At 40.8% G+C, this 14,226-nt stretch overlaps 1 protein-coding gene across 1 annotated transcript in view; it reads left to right on the top strand.

Annotated features, from left to right (window-relative positions):
- Positions 1–14,226, top strand: part of HSD17B12 (hydroxysteroid 17-beta dehydrogenase 12) — a 165,170-nt gene that overhangs the window by 141,900 nt on the left and 9,044 nt on the right. The window contains exons 8-9 of the mRNA XM_019470161.2: positions 5,027–5,108; positions 7,175–7,240. Coding sequence (XP_019325706.1) covers positions 5,027–5,108; positions 7,175–7,240 — 148 coding nt within the window. The remainder of the gene's footprint in view (positions 1–5,026; positions 5,109–7,174; positions 7,241–14,226) is intronic.

The raw sequence follows: 14,226 nt of genomic DNA, 5'->3' as shown, positions 1-14,226 counted from the left end.
GGCTACAGCTAACTGCAGAGGAGGCCAGAAATGTTGTTAGCCGTGTGCCCAAGAGGAGAGGAATAACTCCAAGGTAAACAATCATCTGAAAGCCTTCTTACTTACACAATACAAATGATTTTATTATAGTCTGCCCTTTTACACCAGCCTCAAATGGCGTATTTCCTATGGTTGGTTTCCATGGGATTCTTATTTCCATTCAGTAACAGCAGAGTCCTTTATAAAGATCCTTTGTTGTTGTTGTTGTTTTCCCCTTTCACTGATTCTACCTCTGATGTATGAGATTTTCCAAACCCTCTAGAACTATAGCCTAGGGCCAACTGACTATCACTAAACAAGTATCTATAATTAAACTAAGGTATTATTACCATAGAAGTAGAAAGTGCATAATTACATTATAGAGGAAACTTGCTCTTTCCACTTCTCTGGAATTATAAACATTGTGTATAGCTGGAGCCAGGAGGTGGTTGCCATAACAACCATGGAAAAGCTAAAAATAGCCCCTTTCATACTGTATTGCTTAAGGTGGAATTATGACATGTTATGGTGTTTTAGGGCAGGCAGTTCTCTTTCATGTGGTAAATGTTTGCAAACTTTCTCCAGCAAAGCAGGATTTGTATAATGTATTTGGATTGCTGGTTCTAATTATATGTCTGACCCCTCTGTTCCAGGATTCTTTTCTGACCAAGGACTCTGTTTTGATATGTTTCTTAGTCTTCTTGAGAGTCTCTTAGTGAATTGTCTTTACCAATTTCAGTGTTGTGTTTAAGCTTTAAAAAAAAAAAAAAAAATTATGGCTCTCCGGAGTACATTTATGCACTCCTTGATAAGAAACGGAAATAGGAAGAAGCGTCATGGAGTCCTTTTTGCACAATCTCCCTTGCGTGTCGTCAGACTCTCTGAGTACAGTTAGTTCCCTCCATTGGAGTCAACCCCGTGTTCCAGTTCTTCATGGTAGCACGTAACACCTCCCTATCTCTCTCCCCTGCATTGCAGAGCAGAAGGTACCTGAGGAAGGTGGAAATCAGTGACTTATTCAAAGGAGACCTATCACTTCCTCTATGGCAGTAGTAGTTTTGTAGAGCTGTAGACAAGGATACTGCAACAGTCTGATGGAGTAGTGGAGCATTTATAGGAAGATAAAGGCTTGGCAATTGTTTTTTTAAGTTTATTTATTTTGAGAGAGAGAGAGAGAGAGAGAGGGAGCGGGAGAGAGAGAGTCCCAAGCAGATTCCACAAGGTCAGCACAGAGCCCGATGCAGGGGTTGAACCCACGAACCATGAGATCATGACCTGAGCCGAAGTTGGACTTTGAACTGACTGAGCCACCCAGGTGCCACTGCTTGGCAATTTTTTTTATCCAAGTGACAATGAAGGAGAGTATTAGGATGGGGCTTTCACAGGCCTGAGGGAATTCTACCAGACAGCATAGCTGCAGGAAGCTGTAATTACAAGATGCTGAATTTTATACGGTTGGGTGAGTTTAAGGTTTGGCTTGTGAAAGGGCTAGTAATTGAAGAGAACATATTTCTATGAAAAGGTGCTTCCTTATCAGCAGTGGTGTTTCTGCTTTGTTTTTGCAGTATTTTAGTTCTGGTGGGCCCTCAGTAATTTGTACCACTGAGACACCATCGTGTGGCTGTTAGCAAGTAAGCAGTGTGATGAATGAAGAATGTTATATCACAGAAAATATTACTTGACTTGTTTATTTGGATGTTTGTCATAACAAACTGGGAAGTATGAAGTATGAGCAACATGAGTCTTCATTATGGAACTTCAGCAAATATTGTTAATGTACCTTCCAATCTTAGAATTGTTCCCCAAGTCCCCGGAAAATGAGAGATTAACTAAGGTTCAGTTTTATGTTTGTTTTCGTGTGCAATTAAGCGCAGCCCATTTTGTCCTTCTGCTTGATATAACAGAGCTGTCGTGAGTCGGCCTGTGCCATGGAAACTGGTTTGACGTCACTAATTCTGCTTAGATGGAGGATTAGAGCCAGACAAAGTAGTTGATTTTAAAGACGAGTCCTTTGTGCCTCGCAGCCCCAAATGTTCATCCCCATCTCTACATGAAGGATAGATACTGTATACAGTACAAGGATTAAGACGGCTCCACCCGCGTGTTGTTTATGATGCAGACAAAACTCAGTTGAATATTATTACCCTTGGAGAGAAAGAGAGAATTCTGTGCTGTTGTGGGTGTGGGTGCGGAAGGAAGGTTTTTGCTAGACAAACACGTGTGCTTCTCGTTAGCACAGAGTTTTCGTAGAGAGGTGTCTCACTGCTGTCATTATGATACAATTATAAATGCCATCGTTGTATTTCCTGAGGTCTAGTGCATTCTTGCTCGAGACTTTGTTGGTCTTGGGGTTGTTTAATATATGCTAGAGTGCAAATACTTTGTTTTGAATAACGTTCCCTCAAATTCTGACTTTTCATGAATTCAAACTAACTCTACCTCCCAGAAATTTTAATCAGTGTATATTATTGGCGAAACAAAGATGTTAGTTGCCTCAAGGAGTAAACGATTAAAGGAGCATCCCTGCACAATTGTGACATATTTGACTATTAGTCTATTATTTTTGAAAATGGGAAAGAAGTTTTTACTGTCTTTAAACACATTTTCCTGGATTGAAATCATGGCTTTGGTGAGTGAAGTCTTAAGAGTGTGTTTTGATGAGATCCAGATTTAATTTTTAAAATATATTTGATAACGTTAAACTTGAATTTTGGAAGACTTTTAGGTTGTATCTCATTTGTGAGGAACGAAATAAAAAAAATATAAGATTTTTGTTCAAGGGCACATGTAATCGCTCCAGCCAATCTAAGTGTAAGGGAGCACATAATCCAGGTGAAAACAACAGTGATATACTACAGCTTTGGTGAAAAACAACATCATCTGCAACTAGCTTCTTTCTTCGTTTGCTCTGAATGAGTGAGGCCGTAGCAGTTCCCGGTTGTATGAGAAGTTAAAGGAAAATGCTACCTAAAAGCTAGAAGGATGCATAGGGCTCAGGAAGGGGATGCAACTTGTTGGGATCTGGTGTTACTTCTCAGGAAGCATTCTGGGATGTGTAAGATACAATAGCTCTCTTAGCATGCACTTGATTGGGACACTCTCTGAGTTTAAAGGTGACACATTACAATATATCATAGAGAGACTTCTCTCTCTCTTTTTCTTTTACAGATTTATTGAGATATGTTTCACATACCCTAAAACTCACCCACTTAACGTATACAATTTGGTGGTTTCTAGTATGTTCACAGAGCTGTGCAACCGTCACCAGAATCTAATTTGAGAACATTTTTAACACCCTGAAAAGATAAAGATGTTCTAAACATCATAAATTAATACTCCATTAAAAGTCTCCAGTAACCAAAGTGGCTTTTAGTCAAATTTGATCAAAGGAGTTTCTCACACATATAGATAAAATCAAAATCTTAGATAGTCGTTGCTAATTACTGGTTTTTATCTTCGGGTGATAGGGTTCTAACTCCTGATAGACACTCTTACTCTCTTATCAATATTTAAAATGAAAAGGCTTTTTCTGTCTCTGAGACACAAGCAAAACACACAAGAATGATACAACCAAGACATTGACTAAATATTTCCAACTTTCTTTAAAACCCTAATATAACGTTTTTAGATTTGAGATTTGATTTCTGTGACCAAAATGTGAGTGGATTTCATTGCTTAGGAATATTACTAATAAGCACTTCAGTTCAAAATTTAAAACCAAAGACACCTTGTTTCCAGCGACACAGTAAACGGAGGGTCCAGACTTCTGTTTGATGGTTGAAGTGGCATCTCGCCTAGAGGCTGGCAGATGGACTGGGTGACCTTTGGGGATTATTTCTTTTCAGATTTGCGTCTAAAATAACTTAGATGCCATTTAATCATGTTTCTTTTATTATTTTGCATAAAAAGGGTCTGTATAGTCCTTTTTTAAAAAAATACTGGAAAAATAGATCTTGGGGGAGGTAAATTCAGACAGAGAACAGTGAGAATCTGTGTGGAAGAAAAGGAACCTCACTGGGAGGATAGGAAGTAGGTAGGGTTGTTTGCAGTGGCTGGAGGGGACTGGCAGCGCGTCCCCCCCCCCCCCCCCCCCCCCCGTTCCCTCCTCTGGGAAGAATGGGTTTGGAGGGGAGGAGTTGGTTGTTAATTCTGTTTAAAATTCCTAAAACCCTAATTCCACATGTTACCCAACCCTTATGTACTTGCTAACAACTAATGTATTTACAGCATTGCTTTTCTCCGATTAATATTCATTCATTAATGAAATCAGTAATTCCTGGTAACTTTCTGACTTTTAGTTTTCAGTAATCTCTAGGAGTTACTGTAGAATTGCCCTTTGCCCTTTGGCAGAGAATATGGTTTGATCTCCTGTAGAGTCACGTGACTTTTCAGTCAGCTCTTTGTTTAGTGCCTGAATATCTACAACCTAGTGGAAGTAGGAGGGCAGCACATAACTGTTCACTCATTGCCGGGAGGTTTCGTTAAGTACCTGTTACATGCTCATGACTGTGCAGGAGGTTTTGAGGAAAAGTGTAAGACAAGGGCTATGATGTCCAGAAGCTTATGGTTTTGTTGAGGGAGAAAAGCGTGTATACACATACAGTGATTAAATACTACAGTAAGGTAGTATGTGATGGATGATAAGCCAGAATAAAGGCATCAGAAGATTATGAGAGCATTTCCAAGAATGAGGATTCTTGGTGATGTGGCCAGAGAAGACCTCAGACAGGAGAGATTAACTCGAGGAGACTGTAGCTTTGATCTGGTCATGCCCTGGATTGCTAAAACAGAAATGAGCTAATTGCAAACAGGAGCTATTTTTAGTTGATTGAGTTATGCCTCATTCACTGACCGAGTGTATCATGTGCTGATGAAAGGCAAGGAGTGATGTGTGCTAGAAAAACAGCTATGTTCTTCTGTTTCAGATAGTTCTGTATCTCAATCTGTAATTTACAAATGGTTGCGTGTATGATTTCATTCTGTTGACCTGGTGCATTTTCCTTTTTAGATCTAAAGGGGCCATTCTGAACATCTCCTCTGCCAGCGGCCTAGTCCCTGTTCCACTGTTGGCCATTTACTCTGCGACCAAGGTGAACAATTTTTTAGTGAATCATGTCAGAATGAGAATGAGGAATACTTTTCGGTCTGAGAAATAAGCATGGAAGCTTCTTGAAGTTCTGTTCTTGGCTGTTTTCAAATGGACTGGGAAGAAGAGGAATGGGGCACCGTGATCTCAGACCCACAGATGCTTTTTTCTCCTAGTAGTTGACTGGTTTTGAAACTGGTACAGGCATACCTCAGAGTTATTACCAGCTTGGTTCCCGACCCCCATAATAGAGTGAATCATCACAATAAAGCAAGTCAAATGAGTGTTTTAGTTTTCCAGTGTATATAAAAATTATGTTTACACTAGGGTCAAGGTGAAAAAAAAAAAGCTACGTTTATACTGTAGTCATTAAGTGTGCAATAGCGTTATGTCTAGAGACGCAGTGCACATATTTTAATTAAAAATACTTTATTGCTAGAAAATGACGTCATCTGAGCTTTCAACATGTGGTAATCACTGAACACAGATCACCATAACACGTACAATAATAAAGAAAAGACTGAAATATTAGGAGAACTACCAAAATATGACACAAAGACAGGAAGTGAGCAGATGCTGTTGGAAAGGTGGTGCTGATGATTTGCTTGAGGCAGGGTTGCCATAAACCTTCGATTTTGTAAAGAATGCGGCACTCGTGAAGTACAGTAAAGTGAAATGCAAGGAAGTGCGGTATGCCTGTGTTTGTACGTCCCAGAGAGAGAGAGAGCTGGTCTGGGCCAGTTAGATCAGTTGATCAGAACACGATGTTAATGATTGGGGATTTGGTCCATGAATGAGTCCACTCCATCCAGCAAAAGTTGCCACTCTGCAGAGCTTAGTGGAAGAATTTGCAGCCGGTCAGGACAGAAATACACACAGTAGGCGCAAGATAAGCCTGGATGAGAGTGTGAGCATTTTGCCACATTATTCAGAATTCATAGATACGAATTGTCACTTCTGGAGTGAGACAAGAATTTTCTAGAACTCTCTGTAAGATGTCATAATTTTATACACTATCACCAATCACCTGTTTACATTACTAGTAGGAAAAATCATTTAGAATACATTTCCTGCTGCCTCCAGGTCCATAGCATCTTTATATACATTGTTGAGGCACAGGATACATCCCTGAAATGAAAATGACCATTGAGACGCTCAAGTTAAACTAGCTTTTAGGGAAAAGTGAGCACCATCTAATACTCTAAGAACTTGCGATATGTCAGAGAAGGAAAAGAGCAAAACTCCTGCTTTCTTTTTCATTTGGCCCTTTGTCCACGGGAAAATCATGAACAGTGACTACTGTTTTGAAGAAGCTTGGCTCCACGCCCCACTCCTGCAATCTACTTGCTTTCTGTATCTGAAACATACAGGAGGGAGGTTTCAAATGAACACCCTGTTTTGTGAAGTGATTGTTGAACTCTAGCTTCTCACCTGTTCTGCTCCATGTGGCCACAAGACTGTTATTAGTTGGGAGCCTCAAAAAGTCATCATTGATACTTGGCATTTTAAGCCTGAGGTTGAGTCCATACTTGAAAAATGGTACATTATATTTTACAAATAGATTTAAAGTTGTACTAGCAGAAGAAGATGGGCTGTCACATTCATCCGTACGCTTCTTGGATCTTGCCATCCCCAAGGACCAAGAGGAAGCTTGCTCTTTTCTTTTCTTTACTGACAACAAAATCCCTATAGAGGAGAGTTGAACGGAATTCATATTGTGTTTTTGTTTGAATGGCAAGTGGGGAGGAGGAATGTGTCCTTTGTTATATAATAAAATATTTCTTCTTGGAAAGTAATTTTCTGCAAAAAGGAAAGAGAAGACCCTTTTCTGGTTAAGTCACAATTTGATCTGGAGATTCTAGTTGGTAAGAGAATACTTAATTTAGTGGCAGATAAAAACGAGTTGAGGTTTTGAGGTGTTTTTTTAAGGTCTCTTCTGTATGTGAAATAAAAAGAATGATTAGGAACTCGAGTGTTAAATGGTTAGTTTGTTATTTTTGTTGCCATGGCTACAAATCAGGCCGATTGATGTAATGTGTGTGTTTCCTTCCCACTCCCACCCCATCCCAGGCTTTTGTGGATTTCTTCTCTCAGTGCCTCCATGAGGAGTACAGGAGCAAGGGCATCTTTGTGCAGGTGAGTGGGGTATGTTTCAGTTGCATATCCCTGTTTTTGTGTGGTTTCCACAGCAACTGTTGCTGTCTTGGCAACGAAAGAAAATCACATTCCTAAGGAAAGTGTGACGTTAGCACACCATTAAAGACATGATTTCTTTTTCTTTTATGCACTTTAAGTCTAGATTTTAAAAAAGTTATCCCCTAGAATTCTTAAGTAGGGGTACTTAAAGTAGAACTAAACGCACGGTTTTATTTTTTTAGTTTTATTTTGAGAAAATTAGACCATCCGTATCTCTTAGCTGCCAGGTGTTCAAGGCGTGTGGTGACTGTGTTCCCAGAGCCACTGGGTAATAACCACGGGGGAAGGTGGAGGGCTGAGTAAAACTCACTCCGTTCAGAGCAAGGATGACCGCGTGTACCAGGATGCCTTAGGTGTGGTAGTGAGTTTTAACTTTTTTTTTTTAATTGTGGTAAAAGTCCATAACAGAAAATACCATTTCAATCACGTTCAAGTATTTGTTTCAGTGGCATTAACTACATTCACATTGTTGTGCGGCCGTTAGCACCATCCTCTCCATAACTTTTCATCTTCCAAAACTGAAATATTGTGTTTATTAAACAGTAACGCCTCGGGGCGCCTGGGTGGCTCAGTCGGTTAAGCGTCCGACTTCGGCTCAGGTCATGATCTCACGGTCCATGGGTTCGAGCCCCGGGTCGGGCTCTATGCTGACAGCTCAGAGCCTGGAGCCTGTTTCAGATTCTGTGTCTCCCTCTCTCTCTGACCCTCCCCTATTCATGCTCTGTCTCTCTCTGTCTCAAAATAAATGTTAAAAAAAAAAAAAAAAATTAAAAACAAAAAACAAAAAACAGTAACGCCTCACTTCCCCCTCTCCCAGCCCTGGAGAACCTCCGTCCTACTCTGTCTCTCTGCATCAGACTAGTGTAGGTACCTCTTATGGGTGGAATCGTACAGTATTTGTCTTTCTATGTCTGGCTTATTGCACTTCGTATAACATCTTCAGGGTTCATCCATTTGTAGAGCATGTGTCAGACTTTCCTTCCTTTTTAAGGCTGAATAAAATTACACGGTATGTATACACCACATTGTGTTTGTTCATTCATATGTTGTTGGACATTCAGCTTGCGCTCACCTTTTGGCTGCTGTGAATAATGTGGCTGTGAACGTGAGGGGTATGCCTATCTTTTTGAGGCCTGCTGTCAGTTCTTGTACATATGTCCCCAGAAGTGGAGTCACTGGATCAGGTGGTAATTTTATTTATATCTATATTTCTATTCTCTGAACTGCCTTTTTTCCATAGTAGCTTACATATTTTATACTCCCACAGCAATGCCCCAGGGCTCCCAATTTTTTCATATCCTTGCCAATACTTATTTTCTGTTTTGTTTTTGTTTTTAAATAATAGAGGTCCTAATGGGTAGGAAGTGGTCTTTCACTGTGGTTTTGATTTGCATTTCCCCAATGACTAGTGACGTTGAGCACCTTTTCAGCCGCTTATTGGCCATTTTATATATTCTTTGGAGAAACAGCTATTCAAGTCTTTCACCCTTTTTTAATTGGGTTGCTTGCTTTTTATTTTTGAATTGTAGGAGTACTTTATATATTCTGGATATTAATCCTTTATTAGATATATGGATTGTAGATATTTTCTTCCACTCTGTGGGTTGCCTTTTCACTCTATGGATAGTGTCCTTTGATGCACAAAAGTTTTTAATTGTGATGTAGTCAGTTTATCTATTTTTTTCCTTCATTGCCTGTGCTTTTGGTGTCCTATCCAAGAAATCATTGCCAAATCCCATGTCATGAAGCTTCCCCCTGTGTTTTGTTTTAAGAGTTTTATAGTTTTAGCTTTTGCATTTAGGCCTTTGATCCAATTTGACTTAATTTTTGTAGAGACCTTTGATTTGATCATATAGCTAACAGATACAGAGCTGTGAAGATACAATACAAAATATGAGAGGAAGCAAATGTAGGAGTTTTCATGAGTATCTGTCTCCAATCAGCTATTGTTCAACACAAAGAAATAATGGCTCACAGTATTTCCATGCACGTTTTCAACAATGTCCTGGGAGAGGCTTGCAAATCTTCCCCCTTTCCTGCTCCTGCCCACGACCTGCCCCTACTGGTTCACACACCCCTTTGTTCTTCATGGCTTCCTCACTGCAAGCCTAGTATTTAGATTTTTGCATTCCAAAGCCCCAAATGATCAAACATCTAATAGCTAGTAGTTGAGGCGTTACTTTCAGGCACAGGGCTAAGCCCTTTATATGCATCCATTTATTTCATTTCATCTCATAACGACTTCATAAGGTGGTGTGATTATCATCTTCTTTAAATTTATGGAAATTGGAGTTAGAGAGGTTAAGCCACCCATCCATGTTGAACCAGGACTCAAATCCAAGTCTGTTTGGCACCAAAGCCTTTGTTCTTCATCACTGGCCTCCTTACTCGAGGCCTTTAGGACAGCATTGAACACATTGGATCCTTCTATGCTCAGGGAGTTATGGAATCAGAATGTGATTGGCTGCCTAGTTCCATTTGCTCCCTTGGATCTTTAGACAGTGAGGATCCCTAAGTGATGGGTGGGAGGGAGGGAAGGGTGGGTGATAGGCATTGAGGAGGGCACCTGTTGGGATGAGCACTGGGTGTTGTATGGAAACCAATTTGACAAGAAATTTCATATTAAAGAAAAAAAAAGATCCCTAAAGTGTTGTCTGAATCTAGCTTCTAAACCCTTTTCTTCTATGAGTGGATATAGTAGCTCAGTCACCCACAGTGAGAGGGAGTGGTAGTTAAGGGAAGGTTAGATGAATGTTTCCTCATCTTCCGGGACCATCTTACAGTCTGCTACTTCTATACCCTGACCTGGGGTCTCGCCCAAGTAGTCCTTAGATGTCCTAGCCCTGTGGTGTTATTTTGATTTGCAGCTTCCCATAAATATAGGGTACACTGAGGAGGAAGACAGGGTTTTCGAGAATCCTGAATTTTATACCCAACTGCCATACTCCCTCTTCCCCCCTTGACCCTGTCATGTCAGTGCCCATAGCTGAAATCTGCTGTGTAGAATGTGGTATATTTTGGTAACAAGGAAACCAGTAGAGCATCCATGGGAGGTAAGGTGCCACATGCCACACAGTGTTGTGCCATTTTCTCGTTCTGAGGAATCGGTTGTCATCAAGTTATTAATTTAGTAATTTTTAAACACCTACTGAGACTAAGCAGAAATCTTACAGATCCATTGGTGGGTGACCATCAGGCAGCAAGGCCGGAAGCTGGAAGTGTTTGAATGACAAAAGGGAATATTCCACTCTGTGAGCACAGATGAGCGGTTTCTAAAATTCTCTGAACAGACAAGACTGCCTCCTCTCTCATTCCCACAGCTTGCTTGCCTCAAAGATCTTTTCTCCATATTCTCTGCCTATTAATCTGCTGTGTCTAGAAGCTACTGGAAAAACACATTAGCATTTGTTTTTTGAAATATTTAACTTTGATAAACTTGTTTTTCCCCAGAAGTGAATATCAATTATGTAATTTCATTGATCATTGTCTTCCTTCAAATAGATTCAATCAAGGTTTAAATGCAGTGTGAATCTGGTGAAAAAATAAAAACTCACATGTTTGTGAGAGAAAGTAGTGTTGTCATTTCTGTGCGAGCACATCAGAATGCTGAAGTAGATAGAACAGAATCTTGTACTCGTTCTGACCAAAGGGACAAAGACATCTGGTCTAAATGAAGCTGAGTTAAAAACTGTTGGTTTTTCATTGGTGGTGTTTTATGTCTGCACATTTTTTTGGCCCAGGAGTATTTATCAACGATTTCCTCTTCCACTCCATCCCATGTACTGTTTGCTGGGTGATCTTGCTAAAATCCTAGGCAGGCGATGTTGCTTCCTTCATAGTCCTCCCATGGCTGCCCGCAAGGTTCAGGATTGAACCCAGGCTCCACGGGGCCATCGCCAGAGTGGACATTGTGCTGCCCGGTACCTGCTCTGCCCTCAGCAGGGTCCAGGACTGCCTTCTCTGCAGACACGCCTTTCCCTCTTCATGCCCCATCTCCCCATCTCCCAGAGCCTGTGACCCGTATCCGTCGTTCAGGGCTCAGGCCACACTTCACCAGCCCTGGGAAAGCGAATGTCAGCATGCGACGTGCCTTTCCTTCTGCCCTCCTGTTTTTTATTATATACTTCAGCCTGATACGCTCTGGCCCCCTCCTGCTCTCCCCCTCCCCCCCCCCCCCCCCGCTTCAATGTATTCTTGAGATCTGGATTTTTGTTTGTTTGTTTGTTTGTTTGTTTGTTTGCCTCTGTGTTGCTAATGGCACATGTAATTGGGGGCCTACTAGGGACCTGCCTTTTGCTTGGTATCACGGGAGACTCTGGTTGTACATGGCCATGCTTTGCGATACACAGACATTCATTTTAAGGGCTTTTTTGAGCTTCTTCTCTTGCTGCCATATGCCTCTGGTCTTGAATTGTCAACCTCTGTATCTAGAGGGCTTCCGGGCTAATGCCATGTTGCCAAATTTCAGTTTCTTCTAATCCTTGGGAGGAAAGCTGTCTTTTCAGGTCTACCTCTGTGTGAATGTATATTAGATTGTTCTTTAGGGAGAGGAAGAGAGTCTGTTTTTTGAATTTAGCTTTTTTATATTAATTCCTTATTAATATTTTTTGCTTTTTTTCTTTCCTATAATTTTGTGAGAGCATTTAACATTTCCTTCCATGAATTCAGATTTGCCATTAAGTAAGTATTTTCTGGAAAGGCAAATGAACAGTAGAGACAATAAATGAAAAAAAGGTGAATTTGGGACCTGATAAATTCCATCTGTGCTTTTGAGTTTTGAATTGAAGGTAAGAAGTTCATTCTTGAGTCAACCATATCAAAAGGGTGCTCTGTTGGTGAGGACTATCTGTTCTCATTATTGTCCTGTAATTAAAGCCCAGTCAGAATTATGCTTAACTCTTTCAAAGGGCAAAATCCAAAGTGATCTGACCGGCTAGTTGATGGGCCCCAGGACCGGCTCCTTCCGTATGCCATGTACCAACTAGCCATGGATGCTGAAAAAGTATAAGAAATAGCTAAGACCAGGACAGCCACCTTCTTGAACTCTTCTTCTGGAAAACCTTCACAAACCTTCTTGTTTTTTTGAAAACTTTTTATTCAGAAATAATTTCAAATCTACAGAAAAGTTGTCAGAGAATAATACAAAGGACACTCCAATCCCCTTTACCCAGAGTCACTTTACCCATGCGGCACTTAACGTTACGCATTTTACTGTTTGCTTTATTATTATTGAAAGGTAAGTTGCATACATCATGGTTCTTTACCTCTGAATACTTTAGTGTGCATCTCCAGAGAATAAGGATATCCTTTTAGGTAACCACAACGCAGTTATCCACTTCAGAGTTAACACGGATGTAACATTTTTATCTAATCTACCATTAGTAGATTAGATATTCCAGTTTTTGACTCCTTAATAATCCTTATAGCATTTTTTATCCTCCAGTAAAGAATTCCGTCTGCATTATCGGGTATGACATAGTACATAGTTGTTCTGTCTCCTTAGTTTCCTTGAATCTGGAATATGTCCACGGCCTTTCTTTGCCTTTGTGACGTTGACATTTTTGAAGAGCACCGTATTCCTCCTGCTCTTTTTGATCGAACATTCCTTATTTGGCACGTATCTGATGTTTCCTCACGGTTGGATTCACGTTGTGCTTTCCTAGCCAAAATTATACATGTGAGTTTGTATCTTTCTCAGGGATTCACATCTAGGGACACACAATATCCATCTGCCCTTCACCGCTGGTGTTGATTTTGTTGCTTCAGTCAAGGTGTTACCCACTTTCTCTGCTGTGTAGTTACCGTCTTTTTCCCTTGCACTAATAAGCAACCTGTGGGGAGACACTGTAAGACCACGCAGATACCCTGCACCCTATCACAGTTGCCCCTAGAGTTAGCATCCTGTGGTAATGCCTCGCAAACCTGCCGTATGAAAGGGGTTTTTGATGCTAAGGAATTCATGAAGCCCTGTCTGGATATTTGGTCATTTCGAAGCAAGAAGTCACAGCTTCCTCAGTCCAAGCCATGGTTTTTTGTTTGTTGGTTTTGTTTTGTTTTTTAATGTTTTTTATTTACTTTGAGAGAGAGAGTGCAAGAGGAGGACAGATGCAGGGCTCAAACTCAGGAACCCTGAGATCATGACCTGAGCCGAAGTCGGACGCTTCACCGACTGAGCCATCCAGGTGCCCCAGGCCATGGTTTTATGCAGACCATGTTAATTACTGACTGGTATGCTTAAGGGCAGTGAGGAAGGGACGCTGGGCTTGGCATCAGCAAACCAAGGTTTTACTTCTGATATCGCCAGTCAGTGGTCATCTGACCTACAGAAAGCTGCTTCATTACTTTGAGCCTTAGCCTCCCCTTCTGGCAAATGGGGACAAAGGATGGGGCATATGTAAGAACACTGGAAACTGAAATGACACTCAAGTGTGAAGAAGAAAGACATTTGCATGTTTTGAATATCTACAATATGCTCCAAGTTTTCAACCATTTTGCTATCTTATTTGAAGTGGACATTAACTTAGGTCCATTTGACAAATAGGAAACTAAGATTCAAGAGGAGTCATGTCACTCGCCTAAGGTCAGTCCAGTTTGTCAGACAGTGAATGCCTGCTATTTGACAGGTCCTTAGCTAGGCAGGAAGGCAGCAAAGGTGAATCAGACACACCCTGTCCTCAAGGCTCAAGGCACACACACAACGAGAAGACAGATCATGAAAGCACATTACAAAGACGAGGGATAGCAGGTCCAAAACTAGAGGTATATATTGTGTGCCACGTTTCTTCAATCAAGAAATATTTAGAGTGTGCCTAGTAGTCTGGTAATTGGGGATACGGTGGCAAAAAGACGGAGACAGATGGATGTGGTAGAACTTAGGTTTAGTGGGGAGACAGACAATAAACAAGTAAACAAATACATGAATGGGA

This window comes from Panthera pardus, unplaced genomic scaffold (genome assembly GCF_024362965.1).
Source record: "Panthera pardus isolate Hobbes unplaced genomic scaffold, ASM2436296v1 HiC_scaffold_12, whole genome shotgun sequence".
NCBI classification, from domain to species: Eukaryota; Metazoa; Chordata; class Mammalia; order Carnivora; family Felidae; genus Panthera; species Panthera pardus.
Note: the sequence above shows the minus strand (reverse complement) of the source record. Positions and strands in the feature narration are given on the sequence as shown.